General features: G+C 44.4%; 1 protein-coding gene and 1 pseudogene across 2 annotated transcripts in view; one reads left to right on the forward strand and one right to left on the reverse strand.

Annotated features, from left to right (window-relative positions):
• Positions 1 to 25,952, reverse strand: part of ELOVL2 (ELOVL fatty acid elongase 2) — a 67,975-nt gene that overhangs the window by 15,408 nt on the left and 26,615 nt on the right. For both annotated transcript variants that reach the window (XM_067751985.1, XM_067751984.1), the window contains exons 2-4: positions 12,249 to 12,312; positions 7,416 to 7,603; positions 3,165 to 3,242 (exon numbers count right to left, since the gene is read on the reverse strand). In XM_067751985.1, coding sequence (XP_067608086.1) covers positions 3,165 to 3,242; positions 7,416 to 7,603; positions 12,249 to 12,312 — 330 coding nt within the window. The remainder of the gene's footprint in view (positions 1 to 3,164; positions 3,243 to 7,415; positions 7,604 to 12,248; positions 12,313 to 25,952) is intronic.
• LOC137231558 (large ribosomal subunit protein uL4-like) lies at positions 18,505 to 20,026 on the forward strand (annotated as a pseudogene).

A 25,952-nucleotide genomic window follows, 5' to 3' on the forward strand; every position in this document is an offset into this window, starting at 1 on the left:
ATATAACCACTGAGACACTATCTTTTTAAAAAATTTTTATTATTTTTTTATACAGCAGGTTCTTATTAGTTTTCTATTTTATACATATTAGTGTATATATGTCAATCCCAGTCTCCCAATTCATCCCACCACCACTACCACCCCCTTCCCCCCCACTTGGTGTCCATACGTTCATTCTCTACATCTGTGTCTAGTTCTGCCCTGCAAACCTGTTCATCTGTACCATTTTTCTAGGTTCCACATATATGTGTCAATATACGATATTTTTTTTTCTGACTTAACTTCACTCTGTATTACAGTCTCTAGATCCATCCACGTCTCAACAAATGACCCTATTTCATTCCTTTTTATGGCTGAGTAATATTCCATTGTATATATGCACCACATCTTCTTTATCCATTCGTCTGTCGATGGGCATTTAGGTTGCTTCCATGACCTGGCTATTGTAAATAGTGCTGCAATGAACACTGGGGTGCATGTGTCTTTTTGAATTATGGTTTTCTCTGGGTATATGCCCAGTAGTGGGATTGCTGGGTCATATGGTAATTCTATTTTTAGTTTTTTAAGGACCCTCCATACTGTTCTCCATAGTAGCTGTATCAATTTACATTCCCACCAACAGTGCAAGAGAGTTCCCTTTTCTCCACACCCTCTCCAGCATTTGTTGTCTGTAGATTTTCTGATGATGCCCATTCTGACTGGTGTGAGGCGATACCTCACTGTAGTTTTGATTTGCATTTCTCTAATGATTAGTGATGTTGAGCATCCTTTCATGTGCTTCTTGGCCATCTGTATGTCTTCTTTGGAGAGACGTCTGTTTAGGTCTTCTGCCCATTTTTGGATTGGGTTGTTTCTTTAATATTGAGCTGCATGAGCTGTTTATATATTTTGAAGATTAATCCTTCGTCCATTGATTCCTTTGCAAATATGTTCGCCCATTCTGAGGGGTGTCTTTTCCTCTTGTTTACAGTTTCCTTTGCTGTGCAAAAGCTTTTAAGTTTCATTAGGTGAGACACTATCTTATCTAATATTTAATAAAATTAATGAATCTTTAATATCTTCTAATAGTCCGTCCACCTTCAAATCCACCTGATTTTCTCAAAAGTGTCTTTTTATTGGTTTGTTTAAATCAGGATCAGGGTCCAGCTTGCATTTATTTGACGTGGTTCTTAAGTTTCTTCTAATCAGTAACAGTTCCCTTTCCCTGCTCCCTCGTTTCGTTTCGTGTCTTTTCTTTCTTAAACTAGATCAGTTGTACAGAACTCCTAATATGGATTTGGATGACTGTTTCTTCCTCGTGTGGTTTAACTTGTTTCTCTACCCGCGGCAACCCCCCCCTCCCCGCCATTTTCTGTAAACAGCAATAAGGGTTAGAGGCTTAACTGGATTCAGGTTTAAGGTTTGGGCAAGAATACAGTTGACCCTTGAACAACACAGGGGTTAGGGCGCTGACCCTCTGCACATCGAAAATCTGTGTACAACTTACAGCCAGCCGTCTGTAGCGTGGTTCCTCCGCGTCTGCGGGCTGTACAGTACTGTAGTATTTAGTACTGAAAAAAGTCTGCGTATAAGTGGACCAGCGTGATTCAAACCCACGTAGTTCAATGGTCAACCGTACTTCAGACGTGGTTCTGGGTACTTCCTATGGAATCACATCAAGAGGTACCTAACTTCTGATATTAAAATCAACAGTGAGTTTGGGTGTTAACAGCCTAATCTAATAATTATGAAGTTTCCATTCAACTTTGGCCCATTACTTTCATCACTTACAGATGACCACTGTCTAGGATCCATTACTTCACTAGAAGTTGCAAAATGGTGATTTTCAAATTCTCTTCCTACTTATGCATTTTTCTCTTTATAGAGAAGAGCTCTTCCTCTTTAGCTATTTGGAGACTTACATATGAAAGGCAAGATAAATGTTTGATTATCGTCCTTTAATTTTTTCGTCTAGAACTTCTTGGTGTTCTAGCAACCTTCAAAAGGTAACAATGAGGGTTTTTTTTAGTATCATTTTAAACTCGGTTTTTCATAAATTTAGTATGTCAGTATTCCTTTTGACACTCCAACTGTCCCACCTTTAGCCGTGGGAGTCCCTTCAAGGTGGCTCCTACATCTTCTTGTCATGACCCTAGTGGTCTTGGGTAGCTTCCTTGCTCTGTCACAAGATGTCCTGGATTCTTCTCATCTACATTTCCCACCCCAATCAGGAACTGGCCAACTCTCTAAGAATCCTAAACCCTTTTGGTGGACTACATTTAGAGAGCACAATCTTGGTATCATTGCTGGGTTGTCAGAGACTAACTAGGCCTTTCCTGTACACAGAGCTAAAAAACACATTTGTTTTTAGAAAGAATAAAGTTAATTCTGCTATTTCCAATTTGAATCTGTAATTAGTGAGTTTTAGTTTCTTTTCTTCTATGTTTCAAATACTAGTTGTAACAATAGCATTATTATATAGCTTACCCTAAGTGTACCTATAACAACAAGCAATACCAATATTTTTATTAGTAATAGCAGCCCCCCACGTTACTGAATGCTGTTAAGATGCCTCTCACTTGGGATATGCAGTCAAAACACTGTCTTAAAGGCGCCTGAAATAATTCTTCTTTGGGTGGTTATGTCAACAACTCAATATATGGGTATATTAATTTAGTTTATTTCCGAGATATCTGGGGGGAGGCTGCCTTGTAATCTTTTAAAATTTGTTTTATAATTATGTAAAAACACCAACTGGTTCTGAAATATAAGACAAGGTACATTCAGAGAAGTCTAGCTTCCATCCCTATCCCCTCTGACCTGTTCCCTCCCCCAAAAGGAAACCATTTTGTTAGCTTTTGGTTTATTCTGCCATTGTTTCTTTTTAAAAACATAAGCAAATATACACATATTCCTATCATTTCTTGCACACAAGGCACTGTACTGTAAGCACGGTCTGCAGGTTGCTCTTTACCACTGAGCTACATCCTGGAGATGATGTTGTAACAGGACAGCGGTCATCCTCATTCCACTTTGCAAAGGGACCCATTGCACGGATGCACCATGGTTCATTCAGGCTGTCCCCCAAGCAAGCATTTCTATTAGGACGGGAGACCGTTTCTTATCTAACCCCAGCTTCCATCGTCGTATCTCGAAGGAGAAACGGTTACAGATGGTTGACTCACCCGGATGTCGGCTTCCCCTGCACTGGTAAGATCCTGACACTGTAAGTTGTAGCCTCCTTCCCAACTGGAGAGAATAAGCTGTCAAAGAAACAAGAGGAGAAAAAAAAGTCAGTGTGAGAATTTGGACGAAAACTGAATTTCCCATTCATGTTTCTGATTGGCATCTATTCAAGACTGAGTTCTTCCCAGAACGAGTTTGACTCGATCCTGTCCCCAAACACATGATATCAAAGGATCTAATTCCTGCTGTTGAACTGATGTATCAGTGGTTACAATCCTTAGTTAATGTAATTTACTTCTAACCTCCACATCCATCAAAAACAGAATTTAGCCATCATTTTGAGCACCAAACTATTTTATGTAAGGAATTTATCTAATCATATGTTCTACAAATAAATGTAAGCACGTGTGAGGAAACTACACTAACACGTTAAAACGTTACATTGGCTTATATAGAAATAGTTACTTGATCATCTCAGTAATTTTGTGAGTTATGTATTTATTACCATTTTACAGATGTGAAAACCAGGGCTCAGAAACGTTCTTAAATCACTTTCTCCGTTTTATCGATGCGATGCGGTAACCAGACATTTGTGCGATTATGACTGATTAATGTCTGTTTTCCCCATTACGCTCAAGAAACAAAGCGCTCCACAAAGTCCACGCCTCCTTCTTTGCTCATCTCCGCATCTACAGTTCCTTGCCCAGTGACTGGCACGGAGAAGGTGCTCAACCGCTATATGATGAATGGATTATTTGCTCACAATCACATGGCTAGGTAGTGGTAGAAAAATGACTGGATTCAGGTCTTCTAATTCCCTGTCTAGTATTCTTTTTACAACATCATAAGAAAATGAACTTTGTGGAAAATTCTACAGAAGAAGTTTTCTCCATTCTTTCCCACTATTACTAAGAAACTTAAAATTCTAGAATATAATATAAGGCCTTTGGCTTTGATTTACATGAGATATTATACGTGAAAGCCTACAGTTTTCTGTTGCTTTATCAGAACTGTGTAAAGGTACAGCACTGTTACAATACACAAACAGAGCAGGGAGGGACAGATGTTCATGAACTGAACAGTAAGAAGAGAGGAACTACTAAGAACACTGGGAATGTTCTAGAACCTGTGCAAGTCTTTGCTCTACTATCCTTATCGACTTCTCTATCCTTCTAACAAAAACACCTTTCAGTTAACGTCATGACAAGTACAGACTATCAGGGTAAGTGAATCTGGTGAAAGTGAAGGAGACTGACCTTTCCTGATGGGGTCTATTACAGATCAAGTCACCCCCCAGGTACCCCACAGCTTTACGTGCTGGTTCTCAAAGGGGAACCCGTGACGGGCCACAGGGAATCTGGGAATACCTAGAAGTGCATGTAAGTTTTTGTGTGTCTTTTTCAAAAATAAAGTTTCCTAACTTTGTAGAAAGATTAAAAACCTCTATGGTCAGGCTGTCGTTTTGCAGTCAGGGGCTCTAGTATCAACTCTGTGTAGTAACGATACAGAGGCGGGGAAGGACAGGCTGTACTCTGCTTTAGCCAGCTCTATCCAGGCCGTCCCCATCCCCACGGCACCTCTGCAGGACTATCTGACAAACTAAACGGCAGAAGTCAGCATCAGGCTGCGGGAGGCTCTATCTGCTCACCTTGGACCCTTCCCAACGCCCTAGCTGGGTGGGCTGGCAGAAACCACCCAGCCTACGTGTTGAAGAGAAGGGAAGCAGGCTGGCAAGCAGGGTTAGCCTTCAGGAGGTGTGGACTGACTCGCTCCGAAACAGGATGAGGGTCCGCTCCCCACGTCCACCACCTGAATCCACGCCACTGGCGCCCGCTGACTGTAGCCCTGCAGTCATCTCCTAAACGGACCCTCTGCCCCCAACTCACTGAGTCCACTTTCCACGTAGCAGCCAGAATAACCTGTTTAAAAAGGGAGATCCTGTCACTCCCCCGTTAAAGTCCTCCAGGGGCTTTTCATCACGCTTAGAACAACGGCCAAACTCCTGACAAGGCCGGATGTAACCTGCCCCCAACCTACCGCCTTGAAGCGGCCCTCCGTCCGCTGTCCTAGCTCCTAGCCGCACGGCCCCTACCCACGGTCCTCGAGCACCTCAAGGCCTCCACACTCGCCGATCCTCCTGTGCCGGCGCCTCCCCAGAGCTCCGCACGCCTGGCTTGCTCTCATCACCCAGCCTCAGCTCAAACATCACCTCCTCAGAGAGGCCGCCGCGCCCTGCCCTGCCCCGCCCCGGCCATCGCTCCCTCGCACACGCAGAGGCTGTGCTCCAGAGCCTAGAACACAATCTGACACAGTGCAGGGACTCGACACATTTGCTGCAAGAGTGTTAGTAATTTTAGTGCAGCTTTCTGGCCTAAGCAGACATCTGGCCTGGACGTAACAAGTGAGCAAGGTTAAGGTAAGCTATCCTTTGACCAGAGTCTAACCAAACATTCCCCATAGCGTCAAAGAGAAGACCTTGTGCCCTAAAAGAGGTTGCCGTTGGGGGACTAGGAGGCAATCAACCAACAGCAGAGATGGAAGAGTGTGAAAAGAGAACCACTGGACGAGCCAGAGCTGAAACCTGTGGTGGAGAATGAGCTCCACGCAGACCTTCTCCCTAAAAAATACAAACCATGTACCTGGCTGTCCAAACGCTGCACTGCTGTGCCTGCTGACGGTGCCTGAGGCTCACCTGAAGACCAACGAGGCCCTTCCGCAGTGACTAACTGCTACTTGCACTAGCCTGTGAACTCTTCAAGCACAGAAACCACGTCTAAACATCTTTGTGGCCCCTGGGCTGCACCGAGCAGGTGCTCGTTGAATGCAGGCTGAACAGAACGGATTCGTCCTTACACTCGTGAGGGAGTGAAGTAGGACAGACATCGTATCTCCATTTGAAAGCTAAGCTGCCTGAGGTTCAGGGAGCCTAAGTAACTCCTCCAAAGTTGCAGAGAAAGCGAAAGGCTGACACTTGAATTCGGATCTTCTGCCTCCACTGCACCATTGCTTCCAGCAGGGATTAGAGCTTCCAGCGCAGATAGATGGTCAGGCCGGCTCCCCTGATGCAGCTGCCACTTCTGGGAACCACCCAAGGAAGAGTAACTCTCCCTCTGTCATACAGGGAGAAACTAACTCTGTAAATTACTATCTTGCAAGCTCATCTAGTGAACTAAAAAGCCTACCCAGAGAAACCTAAAATAGAAATTCCCCTTTTAGAGTCAGGTAAATCAGGGAGCACCTATGTGACATAACCTTAGAGCTATCAGCATGGCTTTCCTGACCCCAAATTCTGTCTCCTGCACTCTGATGCCTCAAATTCCATAATTAGAGTTTCATGACAGTCATTTGTAGATACTGGTTATTAAGCATTATTAGAATGGTGCATATTAGACTAATGTGCAGATTAAACTCTATGGGTGAGATGGCCTGTATTCTAGGCAAGAGTTTATTTTCGTTTAGAAGCCAAGGACACCAGGAAGCCAGCTATACCTGTGCCACTGTCAGCCATTTATAACTTATATGAATGAGTTTATCCTAACTTTTCCCCAAAAAGACTGTTCTGTTTTAGTTCTCTCTCTCAAGCACATTTATTTAACACTTTTCGATTTTCTCTTGTATTACAGTAAAATGACCTTTGGTTGTAATAGGCAGGGCAATCATTACTTGTTCTTTTTCTTGTGAAATTACTTAGGTTTGGCACGTTATAAAGGAGCAGGGAAGACATGATGTAATGTGGGGAGCCACAGCCGAGCTGGAATGTCACCCCAGGCCTCTGGAAGCCAGTCCTGAGGATACACAGTGACCCAGAGATGGGAGGAGTATCCTTTAAGGGAACGTATATTTGCATTTCGGTCAAGCTAACTGCATTTGATATTTAACTTAAAAAAGTTACTCAACAGCTGTCTGTTCTCAGGCAAATCAGGTTAACTTTTCTAAGCGTCCGTATCATAATCTATAAAAGAAGAAAACTATATATGATCTTTAAAGGCCCATTCAGACCTAAATTGTGATTTTAAATTACAATGAAAGACTAAGGACTAAAGAAATAGGTCTAAATTGGGCTAAAAAACATTCAAGTTAGAAACAAAGACTTCTAGGACTTTTGGAAGGAATAACATCAGATACCGGAACCTTGAGATGTTAAAGAACAGTACTGATAGCAACCGTGGATAGTTCTAGAACGCCAGATGTAACTGCTTCTAAAAATCACTCGGTCACTGTTCCCCAGCGTCGGCTACACAAATACTTACCTCTGCCAGCATGTACGCGGAGAGAAGTGTGATTCCAAGATTGTACAAGGTGAGGACGCCCCTGAGGGAAAGAGCAGGTCTGCTCCTCATGTATCTGTTGCCCAGCCATATGGAAAGCAGGTATAAGACAGTGAGAGAAAAGGTGGGAAGGTAGGAGTCCAACAGGAACCACCCTCTGACTCGAGAATCTGCAAAGAAACACACAGTGAGAATCCCGCGGGCACCCCACGCGCTCAGTTGGGAGACACGGTCACGTGTGCTGTATTTGCTCACCCAAGTTCGACAGGGAACTGCAGGCCACAGCGTGAGCAAGCTGGGTCTGAGTTATAGTTCGGAAGAAGAAACCAGTGGGGGCTGGAATAGTTAAGGAGGGGCCCGTGGAGCAAACAGGGCTTCAGTTGAACGCTGAGTGACAAGGACAAGTAATAAAGGTGGGAAGTCACAGTTCTTGAATGTCTAACTTTGGAACAGTTACCGTAGTTACTCTCAGTAAATATGAAGTATTATGCCATTTTATGGATGTAAAAACAGCTCCGAAAGCATCAGCATTTGCAGAAGGCGCTCCGGTGGCTGGGAATTCACGCCCGCCTCCCGTCCATTTCACCTTTCTGCTGCCTCCCGTGGAGAAGCTTTGGGTCGGCAGGAGAGCAGACACAATGATAGCGTGTCCTAATTCCTGGAACCCACACTCCCTGGAATTTGCTTAGGATCACTGTGCATAAACCAGGAACGGCTGAGCGTTCAGCTGATCCAAATAGAGCAGTGGGATTACAGAAGGGCAAGCACGAGGAGCTGCAGACGGCAAAGGCGGAGCCTCGGATTCAGAGGCGAGAGCAGAAAATCAAACCGGGGACCCAAACCTGATCGTGGACCAAAAGTACAAGCAGCCAGGAGGCAAGAACCTGGACAGAGGTGTCCCTCTGTTTATTTAGCTTTAAAATTTTAAAACCTAAGTAAAACACACATTGTAGATCTATAACATAGTAATTAGAAAATAACTGTAGGCACAAAACGATTTTTGTTCTCTGCTCCTTTCTGTTGCTTAAACAGAGAAAATGATTTGGCCCAGAGTTATGAAAACCGCATGCTGTTTTTTTTTTTTTTTCCTGTGGTATGCGGGCCTCTCACTGTTGTGGCCTCTCCCGCTGCGGAGCACAGGCTCTGGACGCGCAGGCTCAGCGGCCACGGCTCACGGGCCCAGCCGCTCCACGGCATGTGGGATCTTCCCGGACCGGGGCACGAACCCGTGTCCCCTGCAACGGCAGGCGGACTCTCAACCACTGCGCCACCAGGGAAGCCCCTGCGTGCTGTTTTTGATCTCTGTAAATAGAGCTGTAGGAACTGGTTTCTCCCTTTTCCTGATTCCTCTGGTCCCCGCGGTCCCAGTTCCCCTTTCTGCTCCCTGCCACCCCATCTACCCCCAGCTTCTCTACACCCCCCATCCTACAGAGCACCATTTCTGTGAGCAAAGTGCCTTCTCAAGCTCTGTCCCACCGCTTACTCTGTAAAGACTTCTCCTTATTCTGACAGAGATAAAAAGGTAAGAGAGGAGCATTCACGCAACTAACAGATATTACCTTCGGCACAACTGGCTCACAATAATCCGTCATAAATTTCGCACACTGGGCCACTTCCTAACATCCACCTCCACATCCTACGTGCCACGCGGCCTAAAGCCTACGTGTCCTTCGACCCCCAGGATCAAGGTCCTGGCCTCTGAAGGAAGCCATTCCCCACTGCTCTTCCATAACTACAGCTACTCATCTGCATGACAAAATAGTTATTTTACAATTTACAAGTTATCATGGCTATAACGCTGTTACTATAATTAACATTTACGGAGCACTGATTCTGTGCCCCACACAGTCCTAAAGCCTTGGATATACATTAACTTCTTGAAAATCCTCAGAACAAGCTAATGATACAGGTGATATTATTTTTAACAGCTTTATGGAGGTGTGGTTGATAAAGTCCTGCACATATTTACTGTGAACAATCTGCTGAGTCTGGACATCTGCCAACCCCTGTGATGCCATCACCACAGGCGAGGTGACAGATAAATCCATCACACAGGTGGTACGATCTCCACTTTATGATTGAGAAAAATTGGGTAAAAGAAGTTAACTAACTTGAACTAAACTGCTACCCTGCCTCTTGTTAATGGTATTATGGGTTGAACTGTGTCCCCCAGAAAGCTGTGTTCAAGTCCTAACTCCTGGTATCTGTGAATATAACCTTATTTGGAAATAGGGTCTTTGCAGACGTAAACCGGTTAAGATGAGGTCGTACTGGATTACGGTGGGCGCTGCTCAGTGACCAGTGTCCGTCCTGACAAGGAGGGCAGACTGGCTCTCAAGGAGGAGAAGGCCCCATGGAGACAGAGGTAGAGACGGAGCCACGCAGCTGCAAGGCAACAGTAGAAAGCAGCGAGGGCCGAGGCAGGAACAGGCTTCCCTGAAGCGCGGAGGGAGCAGGGCCCTGCCGACACCCCGACTTCCAGAGCCGTGGGAGAATAAACTGCTGTGTTTCCAGCCATACAGTCTGTGGGGTTTTGCTACGACAGCCCCAGAAACGAGCACACGTGGTTTACTTCCTTGCTTTTCGACTGCCTCAGAGGTGACAGTTCTACCTCCCAGCCACAGTGCACGCTCCGTGAGACCCGACTACGTCTTATATTTCTACTCTGTCTCTCTCGTAACTTATCGCCACTCAGTGCAGAGTTGACGGGAACAGTCATCAAATGCGTATCGATCGACACACTGAGTCAAGCGCGTTTAGCTAATACAGCGCCCGAGGCTGGCGTTTTCTTTTGTCCCAGCCCTGTGAATGTTTGCCGCTGTTGTTGGGGAAGACCATAACTGTTCCGACCAAAAGATGGGACCAGATACTTATATCATTTATTATCTTTGGGGCTTGAGATGTTAGCTCTGCATCTGGGTCACGTATTTGCCTAGAACCATCTCCCTTGATGGTACCAACGTGGCGTAGGTAAAGTCAGAAAAGGCTTGGGGACACCTGTGGGTTTAGCAGGGGGCCTGCCAGACAATTTAAGTTTGGGCCACCCCTCAAAGGGGAAGTGGGCACTAGATGGCCTGGAGGCTAGACTCCCTGTCACTGTGGAGGTCACCTGATCCAGCTGTCAACTGTCAATCTCACAACCTCCTTGCTACAAAGGAAACTCCCACAAAAATGACCACTGCTGAGCAGACAACTGCAATCCTAGCCTTAATTAATCCCCATCCACAGTAATAAGAAATCATCCCAGGTCACAGTGACCTTACCAGTGGCAAAGTTCAGCATGACCTTGGCTCAGAGACACTGATGGCTCTAGTGCAAATGTCACGTAGAAAGCCGGTCACCCAGAAGCCCCGCATGCCTGTTAGAGTATCACGCTGCCTGCTACAGCGGTACAGCAGAGAACACATCACATAAAGCAGGTTACGAGCTACAGGTCCCACCCTGCCTGTAGGATCATCACAAGGATAAAACGGAAAACGAGACAAAACGAAAACCAAAGGCAATGTGAAAAAATACACATATATGTTAAAGCTCTGTACAATCAGTACCATTTCACTAAAACTATATAATTAGTCATTCACACAGGATAATTTATGGAGCCTGTATGGAAACTGGAGAGTGGTCTAAATCATCTCGGTGTGATTCTGTTTAAAGATTTTGAGAAACAGGAGAGAACCTCATTTCCCTCCCCCTCCCACCCAATAATGCTGAGGACAGAACTTGTAGATTTTCCAGCTTTGTGAACCAGCAAGGCTCAAGGGAAACAAAACGTGCTGTGGAAAACTTATTCACTTATTTGCAAAATACAGTGTCTCACAGGTTCCTAGGACTGTAATACACCCTGGAGATAACAGTCACGGATCCTGCCCTCGTGGGAGAAAGAGCTATTAATAAAGCGTATGAAGGAAATAAACAGAGGCTGAAATACAGCGTGATGAGAGGCTTTCGATTTGCCACTCTCGAGGGCAAATCTCTGCCATCCTGGTCAGGGAAAGCCTGTCGGGGAAGGTAACGTTCACAGGCCGGCACCTGACGTATGAGGAGGAGCTGACTACACTGGGGAGCCGGAGGTCTTAGCGGGAGGAACAGCAAATGAACGACTGCTACATGTCGAGGAAGTAAGATGTCTAGAGCAGCAGTGGCGTCGGAGAGGCAGCTGCGGCTGCACAGTACACGACTGCGTGGTCCGCGGTGAGGAACTGGGTTTTCATCCTGAGGACGCCGGAAGATGCTGGTGAGTGTTAAGCCAGAGTACCACATTCTGTGATTTAGGCTTCTTAAGTATTATTGCAGCTGACACTTAACAGATGATGAGAAAGGGGCAGACGCATCTGGATGCCCCGCAGCGGTCCGAGTGACCGGTGGTGGAGGAAACATCGGGACACTCAGACGGCTGAGCTGCGGAGCCCGACCTCGTGGCCCTGGGCCGATGAAGCCCACGCTGCCTTAGAGGGAGTTGCCCAGGGCAGGTAAGGGCAGAAGGGCTGCCTGTGACTGTGCGCGTGAGGAAGTGGGAGGAGGGTGGGCGGCGGGGCGGAGAGGATGCAGCAGACCTGGAAGGAAAGGCACCGCCACCTGGCGGCCGGAGGCAAGGAGCGCACCGCGCGCTGTTCCGCTGCCGGAGCCTGAATCCCGGGAGAGGCTGAGCAGGAGGGAGGGGCGCCTCCGCACGTTCTGGGAGAAGGACATCGAAGGTGAGGGCGGGTAAGTCCCTCCATGCCAAGTACCACTGTCAAGACACCAGAAAGGGACACCATCCTCCTCTCTAACTAAACCGTGTTCCTTCCACATTGAGTTCTCAAGCAGCTCACTCACCCCGAGGTCCAAACATATTGTCCAAAAAGGCATTGATTTCACCATCAAAGGCCTTTAGATGCTCCTGAAAAGACAAAGAAAAAATGATTTAAGTGGGTGTTTTTGGAATCTCTCAAAATGAACCACTGCCAACAACATGAGGCTGACAGACTCTCCAAGGGTCCTGGCCTTGAGGACTTTGACTGCAGAGACTTAAGGAAAGTGGACCAGTAAATGCAGCCTCATTCACAAGCTTGTAAGGATTTGGAAGGAAACAATTCCTCTTTCATTTTCTTAGGCAAGAGGAGTCCTGGAAGACAGGTTTGGTACCTTTAGACACTGAAGGGTTACTGACCATCCCATTTCCCTGGACAATGCTTTTAGAGGCGTACTTTTCCAGAAGCAACTTCTATTGCTGCAATTAACAGGGGTTGTGTGCAAGCAACAGGGGAAGTCTACACCTGCATTACATAATTATTAAATGAAAATTCAGCTGAATTGTATTTCACAAAACTGAATGTAAAGCCATAAAGACGACGTTTTTCAAGTAAGGAAATGAAGCACTATAGCTATTTTCCCCACTACCTTTATGTTTTGTTTGTTTTCAAAACATTTTCAGTACATTAGCATCTATTTAACAGTGCAGTAGATAGCATCACTAGGGTATCCCAGATTAACTACCACCACTTTAACTGGATTCAGGTTGAGATTGGAGAGTTTCTGCTAAGAATCTTAATGCTGATGAACTGGCTGCTGGCTCTTGACTTGGCTCCCTTCACGCTGCTCTGACATTATACCTCTCAAAATACCTGCTCAGGTGTTCCCTACCCCTGCTGCTAAGGTCTAGAGCACCTCCCTCAAGAAAAGGTAGGAAAAGCTGGATCACTGCACAGTGCTCCTAGGAAAGGGATCTGTGAGGGGGATTTTGGGCAAGTGGACCGGTCCCTGACTGCGTGTGAGTTTCCTGGACGGCCCTCAGGAAGTTTGTACAGAATGTTCTCCATAATCAATAGCTGGAGTGCAGTCAAAAGCATCTTATTCTCAAAGAAAACATAGGTGCAGAAGAGGAGAATTAAGTTCCTGCCATCTGTAAAGAAGACGTGCACGTTGGTGACTGGCACGTACAGTTTGCATCTGTCCCTTATTCGTGTCATTGATCCGAAGAGAAATGTCAAGGAAACTTAGGTCTCTGGGAACCTTAGGAAGCTTGGGAAGGAGGATAACGATGAAAGCCTAGCACTTATTAGCACCCGCGACTTGACCAGTGTATTAGGACCTTTATTATTTCATCATATCTCTATGAAAAGTATCTGGGCTAAACCAACTTTGGAAGGTTTTAAACAGTGTCTTTACTTTTGGTTTCCATAATGGACATCTTGGGAGACCTCCAGATTGGAGAAAGGTCAACTATCTAACATCTCAGTGTGACAGAACTTTGTGTTGCCGTTAGAATAGGGCAGATCTGTCCAGAGGCCTCTCATTCCTGAGCAAAGAATGTTAACCTCAATGATGTTCCCACCCTCATGACAGACACCAATAAAATCTTCATTGCCACATCTACCCACAACATTTAAACCTTTCCAATTTGTTTGCTGGGTTCAAAATCCATCTTCCAACATCTGTCGAGCTAAGGAAACTCTAAAGGTCACAAAGCTCGTATTATTTCTATTATCTTACAGAAATTTAGTCACAGTGGAGAAAAACAGAAACAAAAGAGGGGAAGACATGAACAGAAAATAAGAGAATGAAAGATGAATACGAGCGAATTCTTTCAGTCATTAATTTACTGATTCATTCACTGATTTTCTGGACATTACTATGCACCAGCACCGTGTTAGATGCTGAAACATGAAGTCAAACGAGGCATGGTCCTTATCTTCAGATAGGGTAACAAGCAAGTAATCAGTAATTACGGACCAGTTTTTTAAGGAGGATGAGAGGGGTTTACGCGACGTGCTGTAAGAAGGGAGAGAAAGGAAGTATTATTCAGCCATAAAAAGAAGGAAATCCTGCTATTTGCGACAATGCGGATGGACCTTGAGGGCATTACGCTAAGTGAATAAATAAGTAAGAGAAAAACAAATACTGTATGGTCTCACTTATGTACGGACTTTAAAAGAAACAAAACAAAAAAACCAAACTCACAGATACAGAGAACAGATTGGTGGTTGCCAGAGGTAGGGGCTGGGGGATAGGAGAAACGGGTGAAGGGGGTCAAAAGGTACAAATTCAGTTATGAAAAAAATTAAGTCGGGGGTGCAGTGTGCAGCATGGTGACTAGAGATGACAACACTGTATCGCATATTTGAAAGTTGCTAAGAGAGTAGATCTTAAAAGCTCTCATCACAAGAGACAAACGGTAACTGTGAGGTGACGGGTACTAACTAGACTTACTGCGGTGCTCATTTTGCAGCATAAACAAACACCAAATCATTACACTGCACACCTGAGACAAAAGAAAAGCCAGGAGGCTTCATGCAAATCTCTTATAAAAAGAGAAGCCTTCCAGGAAGAGCTGCTGCTTTGCTGAGTTTTGAAAGACTCCAGGATGTCGTCTAGATGGAGGAGGAGGGAAGAGATCAGCAAACACACGGAGACATGACTCACTTGGGAAATGCTTATGGCCAGGGTCTCTAGGGACCTATCTGACAGAAATAAAGGCAAGGCTGGGAAAGCCAGAAACCTGAAAACAATCACCTCTTTGGTCTGGGTTATTTAATACAGTTAGTGAGGATGTAGTCCAAAAAGACAATGATGAGAGGACATCAGAAGAACAAATCAGAGTTCACCCTGGGTCAGTATAAGGTAAGAGAAAGTACAGAGAAGGGGTAGCGTCAGCCAACTAAGGACGAACTGTTAGCAAAGGATGAGATCAGAGCGTGGGTAACGAGCTCCCAGCTGTACCCTGGGTCCTACGTATGGTAAACGCTGAAGTGTGCTGGACACTCTCTCAGGTGACCCCTAGGAGCTGAGAAAAACCGACTACCAGCAGCACTTCGTTCATTCAACCCACATTTCTGAACAGCTATTATGTACATAATACTTTTCAGACACATGAAGAGAAAAGGGATAGAGTGCTTGCCTCAAGAGCTTACAGACAAACTGGTAAGTGAGACGCGGAGAAGGGCAGACACCCAGCAGCTGAGGAGGCGGAGATACACAGAGCGGCCACACTGACGAAGACGCCACGCGAGTGAAGACCTAACGTGGGTTTTTAAAGATGGTGAGAGCTTGGATTAGGAGAGGGGAATAGTTCCGCCCTTAGACCTGGGCAAGACGGCTGCCGCCCTGCACCCCACACTTCAGAGGGCACCACTCTGGGCATCTTTTGGCTATTCCCCTCCACACAGGAAAAGAATCCTCTCAGCCGGGGAAACGCCTGTCCGTGGCCATAGCTTCCCCCTCCGGACTGCGTTCCAAGTTCCCCAGGCCACAGAATTCTCTGCCAAAGAATAATTCTGAGCTCACATCCAAAACAACTTTAGCTGTATCCCCTTGCCCGTGTAATAAAGCCCACGTTCCATGACTTTGAATTCAGTTTGTGCCTGTGTATAGCTACAGCTGAAGCATGGGAAGGCTGGGAGCAGGTAGGGCCTTATTTAAAGGTGTATCCCTGACTGCCGACCACAGATGATGAGAATGTAAGATGGTACAACCACACTGGAAAACGGTTTAGCAGTTTGGCAAAAACACAAATATTCACCTACCATATGATCCAGCATGCCACTTCTAGGCCACCCAAAAGAAAATAAAGCACATATCCGTGCAGAGACTCATATACAAGTACTCAGGGCAGGTGAATGGGTAAACAAACTGTGATATAACCACACAATGAAACACTACTCAGCGACATAAAGGCATGAACTACTGATGCACACACAACATGGATGAATCTCAAAATTATGATGTTGCATTAAAACTAGACCAAAAAAAAAGAATACACACTCTCTGTTTCCATTTATTTTCTGGCCTTTCATGTAAAAAGTTATCTATGTGATAGAAAATCAGTGGTTGCCTGGGGACTGCAAAGGAGAGGAGCAGAATATCCTTCAAATATGTGGGTGAAATAAGGACATTTTCATACACACGTAGGTGAGAGAATTTGTAGCATCAGAACTGCACCGCAATGTATGCTCAAGATGTTCTTTAAGGAACAATCTAGAGGGAAATGGTTCCATATGGAAAGTAGCATTTATGGAAAGGCATAAAGAGCATCAGAAATGTATCTTTCCAGGCTTCCCTGGTGGCACAGTGGTTAGGAATGTGCCTGCCAATGCAGGGGACACAGGTTCGAGCCCTGGTCTGGGAAGATCCCACATGCCACGAAGCAACTAAGCCCGTGCGCCACAGCTACTGAGCCTGCACTCTAGAGCCCGCGAGCCACAACTACTGAGCCCACGTGCCACAACTACTGAAGCCCCAGGCGCCTAGAGCCCGTGCACCGCAACGAAGAGTAGCCCCTGCTCGCCACAACTAGAGAAAGCCCGCACACAGCAACAAAGACCCAACGCAGCCAAAAATAAATAAATTAGAAAAAAAAAAAAAGAAATGTATCTTTCTGATCAAAGAGCCCTAGACCAGAGCAAGCTAACCTCCACCTACCTCATCACGTCCACTGCAACGGCCATCATCACCCCCCACACCCTGCGTATCCCACCCCAGGAGCAGTGCTGTGCACCACCCAGTGCTGCCCTGCATCTGCCCCTTGTTCTACTGCCAGAAGGAACACCACTTGGAGGTAGCGGGGACCCATCAGAGGCAGACCCACCGGGCTGACTTCTTATGGAAAGGTGAGATGGTCTTCCCGGCCACGTGACATGCATCTCTCAGCACAGGTGGACTGGATCACCATGCACTCCTGCCTCTGCTCCCATGTTCTGAGAGTACCTGGGACACAGGAGAGCCGTGAGGGGCACACCTAAGTTTTGGCCACCACGGTGATGACTGAGACTCAACATAAATCAGGGGCATCTCAAACAGGAGGCCACTTCCTGGTCTGTTCTTGAAGGTGTGAACTCTGATTGCTGCGGGGACTGCCTCAGCCTCAACACCTGGACGGCTCAGACTTTCCTCTGCAAAGGCCGTCTTGCGATCGGATGAGAATCGCTATCACCATGAAGCAGGGCCGTTCTACGGAAGCCGAGCCAGGAAGCAAGGCAGAAATAAACCTGCCACCAGAGCTCCGCTGGTGCGTCCTCTGGTCTCTAAGCGCTCTCTAAACCAGATGCCGGTTTCTCTCTTCCTTTCCTTCTCCCCCGTCCTTTCCTTCATCATGTTCCTTGTTCCTCTTCTCACATCCCCTCCCCTTCTTCCTCTTTCCTCCCTCCTTCACTCATTCCTTCTTCACATTCCTTCAGTGTTGTTTTAGGCAGTTACGGTTTTTAGTATTTATCACGGGCATTATGTTGTATAAAAATCCAATGATTCTAGCTCTTGGGTTGGTCCTATTTTGTTGATGTAGTTTTTTTCCGGACACACAGGCTCAGTGGCCATGGCTCACGGGCCCAGCCGCTCCGCGGCATGTGGGATCTTCCCGGACCGGGGCACGAACCCATGTCCCCTGCATCGGCAGGTGGACTCTCAACCACTGCACCACCAGGGAAGCCCTGTTGATGTAGTTTTACATGACATTTTAAGAAAACTGATTCAGTCAGAATAGTTACCTATTTTTCCATGACCAACCCCCTTCCTCACTGCTTTTTAAAATGAGCAAAAGCCATTAAGATTATGAAACAGACTCTTACGTTGGAAGAAGACACAGTATCCAAACCTTTACATTGTTTTTTTTTAATATTTCAGAGAAAACTAAATCTGAAGTGTTCGATGACAGCAGGTCAGGAAATGGGATCTGACAGCTCAGGTTAACCAGACATGACTCTGAAAATCTCAGGGGCAAGGGACAGACGAGAGCCCCATCCCACAGTCAGGCCCCTCTCCTGTTCCCCAGGCTCGGGATGGCTGTCAAACACTGAAACCCCTCTTGCAGGCCCCTGAGGGATTGCTCCCAGCCAGCTGCCCATGTGTTTGAAGAATGGAAACGCGTTCACATTTGTGAACGATTCTGGGAGGTTTGGAGGACGGCTGAAAGCAGATGTGATAAAATCTTCGCCTTTCATGCAGCTCAGTTCCCACGATATCACTCACGCATTTTACACTGATCCCCCCAAACTGCCCTGCAGAGGCCCACCCACTCAACACCTACTTTCCACTACCATACCCTGGAGGGAGCAGCTGACTATGGTAGGCTGAGGGGAGGCATGAGGTAGGGAACTCTAATTCGCTTATGGGAACTCTAAATCGTTATAAAAATTACTCCATAGCTTTTCCTGTGGGAGCCGCCGGGTTGGGAGGAGTGTGGCCTTCTCCTCTCCCCGCCATGGCGTGTGCTCGTCCACTGATATTAGTGTACTCTGAAAAGGGGGAGTCATCTGGCAAAAATGTCACTTTGCCTGCTGTGTTCAAGGCTCCCATTCGACCAGATATTGTGAACTTTGTTCACACCAACTTGCGCAAAAACAACAGACAGCCCTATGCTGTCAGTGAATTAGCAGGTCACCAAACCAGTGCTGAGTCTTGGGGAACCGGCAGAGCTGTGGCTCGAACTCCCAGGGTTCGAGGTGGCGGCACTCACCGTTCTGGCCAGGGTGCTTTTGGAAATATGTGTCGTGGGGGCTGCATGCTTGCACCAACCAAGACCTGGCGACACTGGCACCGCAGAGTGAATACAACGCAGAAGCGACATGCCATCTGCTCTGCGTTGGCTGCCTCGGCGTTACCAGCGCCAGTCATGTCTAAAGGTCATCATACAGAGGAAGTTCCTGAACCTCCTTTGGTGGTTGAAGATAAAGTTGAAGGCTACAAGAAGACCAAGGAGGCTGTTTTGCTCCTGAAGAAATTTAAGGCTTGGAATGATATCAAAAAGGTCTACGCCTCGCAGCGGATGAGAGCTGGCAAAGGCAAAATAAGAAATCGTTGCCGTATCCAGCGCAGAGGACCTGCATCATTTATAATGAGGACAATGGTATCATCAAGGCCTTCAGAAACATCCCTGGAATTACTCTGCTTAATGTAAGCAAACTGAACATTTTGAAACTGGCTCCTGGTGGGGCATGTGGGACGTTCCTGCATTTGGACTGAAAGTGCTTTTCCACAAGTTAGAGGAGCTGCATGGCACTTGGCGTAAATCTGCCTCCCTCAAGAGTAACTACAACCTCCCCACGCACAAGATGCTCAATACAGACCTTAGCAGAATCTTGAAAAGCCCAGAGATCCAAAGAGCCCTCCGAGCACCACGCAAGAAGATTCATTGCAGAGTCTTGAAGAAGAATCCACTGAAAAACCTGAGAATCATGTTGAAGCTAAACCCATATGCAAAGACCATGCGCCAGAACACCATTCTTCGCCAGGCCAGGAATGCTTTCTCACATTACCTTGGGCAACTGGGATTCTCACAAAATCCGGATGGATAGAGCAGTAGCAGCACTAGAAGCCAAATCAGATGAGAAGGGGATTCCAGGCAAGAAGGCTGTGATGGGAAAGAAGGGAAAGGAGGCTGTTTGCGTTAAGAAGCTGAAGACGCCGAAGAAGCCAAAGAAGGCTTTGGTGGGAAAATAGGCTGCAGTGACCAAGAAACCAGCAGCTAAAAAGAAGCCTGCTAAAAAGAAGCCCACAGAAAAGAAACCCACCACAGAGGAAAAGGCGGCTGCTGCATAAACTTAAATTTGTTTATTCGGTAAAGGTCAAATCATTTTGGACAGCTAATTGTGAATAAAGACCTGATGATCCAAAAAAAAAAAAAATTACTCCACAGAACAAATAATGAGACTGAAACTAAGTCAGGTGATGAGGAATCTGGGGGAACATTTGTAATTTGATCGCCACATATAAAGGTAGATATAAATGAACTAATAACCACAATGGTGAGTAATAATAGCAGCTCCTGTTTTTCAAACACTTAATATATGCCAGGTATTTGATGCATATTAGCTAAAATTTTCACAATAGCCATGCAAGTTAGGTATTTCCCCCCATTTACAGAGGTGAAAACAGACTGAGCTCAACAGTGGACCTGGGGACTTCCCTGGTGGCACAGTGGTTAAGGCTCCACTCCGCCTGCCAATGCAGGGGACACGGGTTCGAGGCCTGGTACGGGAAGATCCCACATGCCGCAGAGCAACTAAGCCCATGTACCACAACTACTGAGCCTGCGCTCTAGAGCCTGAGAGCCACAGCTACTGAAACCCACACACCTAGAGCCCGTGCTCCGCAATAAGAGAAGAAGCCACCGCAATGAGAAGCCCGCACACCGCAACGAAGAGTAGCCCCCGCTCGCCGCGACTAGAGAAAGCCCGCGCGCAGCAACCAAGACCCAACGCAGCCTAAATAAATAAAATATTAAAAAAAAAGTGGATCTGTTGTGTTTAACTTGAAGTAAGTTTGGTAACAACTGATCAGTGTTTTCACACCATTGTGGGGAAAGGTGTCCGAACTGGGACCGATGGGCTCCTTGTGGAGCTCACGCTGCTTCTTGTGCTGGGACATATTTCAGGACACCAAGCTGATGAAGAAAGCAGGGCTTGATAGTATTTGCATCCTAGGTAATAACCCTGAGGCTGTAGGCAGTTTCACTCAATTAAGGACATGAACGGGCTTTAGAGCAGAAAATCTTGCTGCAGTTTTGTTTCTGGGCCATTTCACCCCACATGGCTCTCTCATTTCATTCAGTGTCCGGTCGAATGGCGACTCCTTCCATGTTCCCCTAATTACTGAAGAGGAGGAAAGCCCCTGCTTTGTGGCGTCCTGATCTGTCTCCATCCCCTCACCGGCTCTGTGTTTTCTTTATGACACTTAGCATTACACAAACATTCACTGGCTGGTTACTGTCTGGGCCCTCCACCAAAACATAAGCTCCAACAGGCCATTTTATCCCAATTCCAAGAACAATGTCTGGCACCTCATGGGCACTTAATGCTTAATGAATGTGTTGGCAAAACTCTCATTCTTCTAAACCGTCACAGTACTCACCTGATACTTATTTCATATCACTTCGCATTCTTAGCTACATTTTTGTATATACAATATGGTTTCCAGTATATTTTGAAAGATCCTTAACACTTGGTATATCATCAGGGTCTACTGGACCGAATTTTATTCTCTGAGTTTTTTTTTTATACAAACCAAAAAATTTGTATATTTTTAAAGTAGAATAAAACTCATTCTATTTTGCAATTAAAATACGAGTTCAATGGACTCCTATAAATCTAATGTACACTGTGAGATCTTAGTGATCTTATTTTTTCTGTATCTTAAAACATTTGCTATTTAATCATCCTAGGAATTAGCTCACAAATACGCAACCATTTCAATCTGTGCTAAAAAAAATATATGAAAATGTAAGAATGATAGAATTGCCTAGAAGGACAATGCAACAGTCACATAAGCCATCACTATTATATCATCCTTCATTTTCACTCTACCTGAAGTATTGCATCACTCTTTAAGAGGGTATAAAAAGAAGTTTGGAGACATTTTCACAGCTTTTTAAAGCTTTCATTGGACACAACTGAAAGTTTTCATGCTCTTAAGCTCTAATGATCACGTGGATCACCTGGGGATCTTGTGAAGGTGCTGGTTTTCATTCAGCTGGCCCAGGATGGGGCCTGAGAGTCTGCATTCCTACTAAGCTCCCAGGTGTGCATGCGACCACGCTTGGATTGGAATGATCTAGACCACTGTCTCTTGAAATTTGTTTCAATTATAAGCAAAGGCACATAAAAAAATACCTTATAAAAAAACCAAGTTCTTGCTTACTTTCTACAAAGGTACCAAGTATTTTATTGCATATTCTACTCTGTGAAATTCAAACTTGCTGTATACTAGTTATGTCACCATGCATTTCACAGGCACTTTAGTAATTAACTGTCTCCACAAGCCCATTAGACAGTATCCACATTGCACAAACAGAAACAATCACTGGTTTGGTTGTATTCTTCCTTATATCTGCTATATCTGAATACAGTATTCTGAAAGTAGCCTACTAAGGGAAGAATGCAGAGAGACTGATGACCTCTCTTGATCAGGATATTGTATTTCTATTAAAGTATCAGAAAACTGCATTCACACATCACATCAGTTAGTCACTGTCAACATCACCACACACTTCTCATGTTAATTGCTGTCAAATTCAAGCTTTACCCATCCTATATTCATACAACTGAATTTTTTTTTTTTTACTTAATGGAATTTTAGACCTTTATCCCTTTTGAATTTATCTTCATTTTCATCCCCACCTTTGTACTGATAAGATTATCTAAACTCCTAAATATTTATTTTCCCTTTGGTTTAGTCATTTTTAAAATGTCGGCACCTACCAATAAAGATGTTTAAAAAAAAAAGAGTCGGCACCTTTATTCACATTACTAATTAAAAGAAGTGGCATAGTCTGGGTGTTATGGACTGAATGTTTGTGTCTCTCATATTTATATGTTAAAGCCTTTACCCCCAATGTGATGGTATTTGTCGACAGGGCCTTTGAGAGAGAATTAGATTTTGATGACCTCATGAAGGTGGGTCTTTATGATAGGATTAGTGCCCTTATGAGAAAGAGACCCCAGAGAATTTCTTCTTTCTCTCCCCCAGCCCGGTGAGGGCACAAGGAGAAGGTGGCTGTCTACAAGCCAGGAAGAGGGCCTTCACCAGAAACCAGCCACACTGGCACCTGACTTCCAGCTTCAGGTGACAGAACTGAGAAAATAAATTTCTACTGTTGAAGCCACCCAGTCCAATAGCCTTGAAGAATGCCTTTCTGTAAGCCTTAAAGAATGACTTTTTACAAGAAAAAAAATCATGGCTTGAAATCATCTAATGTAAAGTATGAGCTTCACATTAGCTGATTTGGTTTAGATAAATAAATACTTTAACAAACAGCAATCTGCCTATGCATGTATAGGTACAAGTATATATAATGTAAATATAGGAAAAATTTTGGAAGGGCACACAAACTTAAGAATGATTATCGCTGGGGAGGAAAGGAGAATGACAAGGGTAGTGGGAGAAGGCCAGGACAGACTGTCTTTACCCTGTATATGTCTTATGTCTTAGTTTTTAATAAGGAATCATTAACAGTATATTAGTTGTGTAATTAAAATATTACAATTAAAAACTAAGGGAAACGTTAACGGAATGATTACAGAGGAAAGTTGTATAAGTTCCTCCGTAAGTCTAAACAAACTAACAAAAAAACAATCACAATTCTTAATAGGTCGTTCTCTTCCTATTCATCTGAAACAAAAGATGAAATAGATGATATCATGACATTAAATGACTAGAAATGTTACTCTGTGAAATTCTTGTCTAAGTACATGACAAGTAACTTAAATTTTCATCAAATATGTATTTTATTATTTTGTATTGATACAAACAGATTAGTCATTACTGTAATCAGCTCAAGGCCAGTTTTTGAAAAGAAAAAATTGACAAACCTTTAGCTAGGCTAACTCAGGAAAAAAAAAAAAAGAGAACTCAAAATCAGAAATGAAAGACAGACATTACAACTGCTATCACAGAAATAACAAAGAATCATGCAAGACTACTATGAACAATTTACACCAAGAAACTGAATAACCTGAAAGAAATGGACACATTCCTAGAAACAACCAATACTGAATAACAGAAATCTGAACAGACTAGTTATGAGTGAAGAGCTTGAATCAGTAATCAAAACCCCCAAAATACAGAGAAGCCCAGGACCAGATGGTTTCACCGGTGAATACTGCCAAACATTTAGAGAATAATTAAGGCCAATTGCTCTCAAACTTTTCCAAAAAATGGAGAGAATACTTCCAAGCTCATTTTATGAGGCCAGCATTGTCCTGATACCAAAGCCAGATAAAGACACTAAAAGAAGATCACAGACCAATACCCATGATGAATATAGATGTAAAAATTCTCTATAAAATGTTAGCAAACTGAACACAACAGCACAAAATAATCATACATCACGATCAAGTGGGAATTGTCCCTGAGATGCAAGGATGATTCAACATATGCAAGTCAATAAATGTGGTACACCACATTAATATTAGAATGAAAGATAAAAATCATATAACCAGGGGCTTCCCTAGTGGCGCAGTGGTTGAGAGTCTGCCTGCCAATGCAGGGGACACGGGTTCGTGCCCCAGTCTGGGAAGATCCCACATGCTGCGGAGTGGCTGGGCCTGTGAGCCATGGCCGCTGAGCCTGCGCGTCCGGAGCCTCTGCTCCGTAACGGGAGAGGTCCCAACAGTGAGAGGTCCGCATACGGCAAAAAAAAAAAAAAAAAAATCATATAACCATCCCAATAGATGCACAAAAAGCATTTGACAAAATACAACATACTTTTATAATAAAAACACTCAACAAATTGGGTATAGGAGAAACATACCTCAACATAATTTAAAGGCTATATATGACAAACCCACAGCCAACATCATACTCAATGGTGAAGGGTTGAAAGCTTTTCCTCTAAAATCAGGAACACGACAAGGGTACCCACACTCACCACTCTTATTGAGCATAAGAGCAGTAAGGCAAGAAAAATGAAATAAAAAGGCATCCAAATTGAAAAGGAAGAAGTCTTTGTTTTCAGATGATCTGATCTTATATATAGAAAATCCTAAAGACCCACCAAAAAACTCTAGAACTGATGAATTCAGTAAAGTTGCAGAATAGAAAAATCAACATATGGAAAACAGCTGCCTTTCTCTACATTAACATCTAAACATCTGAAAAAGAAATAAAATAATTCCATTCATTTTAGCATCAAAAACAATAACATACCTATGAATAAATTTAACCAAAGAGATGAAAGATCTGTACACTGAAAACCACAAGACTCTGATGAGAGAAACTGAAGACACAAATAAAGATACCCCACGTTCATGGATAAGAATTAATATTGTTAAAATGTCCATGCTTCCCCCAAAGCCATTTACAGATCCAATGCAATCCATATCAAAATTCCAATGACATTTTTTTCACAGAAGTAGAAAAAAAGCCTACAATTTGTATAGAATGACAAAAGATCCTCAATGGCTACAGCAATCCTGAGAAAGAAGATGAAAACTAGAGGCATCACATGTCCTGATTTCAAACAAAAATATAGCTACAAAGCTATAGTAATCAAAACAGTAAGATACCAGCACAGAAACAGACACATAGACCAATGGAGCAGAACTGAGAACCCAGAAATAAACTTTCAGATATGTGGTCAACCAACATCTGACAAGGGAGCCAAGAATACTCAATGGGGAAAAGACAGTCTCTTCAATAAATGGTGTTGGGAAAACTGAATAACCACATGCAGGAGAGTGAAATTGGACCCCTTTCTTACACAAATCACAAAAATTAACTCAAAATGGAATAAAGATTTAAATATAAGACCCAAACCCACAAAATTCCTGAAAGAAAACACAGGGAAAAAGCTCCTTGACATTTATCTTAGCAGTGATTTTTTGGATATGATGCCAAAAGCACAAGCAAGAAAAGCAAAAATAAGTGGGACTACATCCAACTAAAAAGCTTCTGCACCACAAAAGAAACAATCAACAAAATAAAAAGGCAACTTACAGAAAGGAAGAAAATATTTGCAAATCATATATCTGGTAAGGGGTTAATATCCAAAATATATAAAGAACTCATACAACTCAGGGACTTCCCTGGTGGTCCAGAGGTTAAGAATCCGCCTTC

This window comes from Pseudorca crassidens, chromosome 10, assembly GCF_039906515.1.
Source record: "Pseudorca crassidens isolate mPseCra1 chromosome 10, mPseCra1.hap1, whole genome shotgun sequence".
Classification (NCBI taxonomy): Eukaryota; Metazoa; Chordata; class Mammalia; order Artiodactyla; family Delphinidae; genus Pseudorca; species Pseudorca crassidens.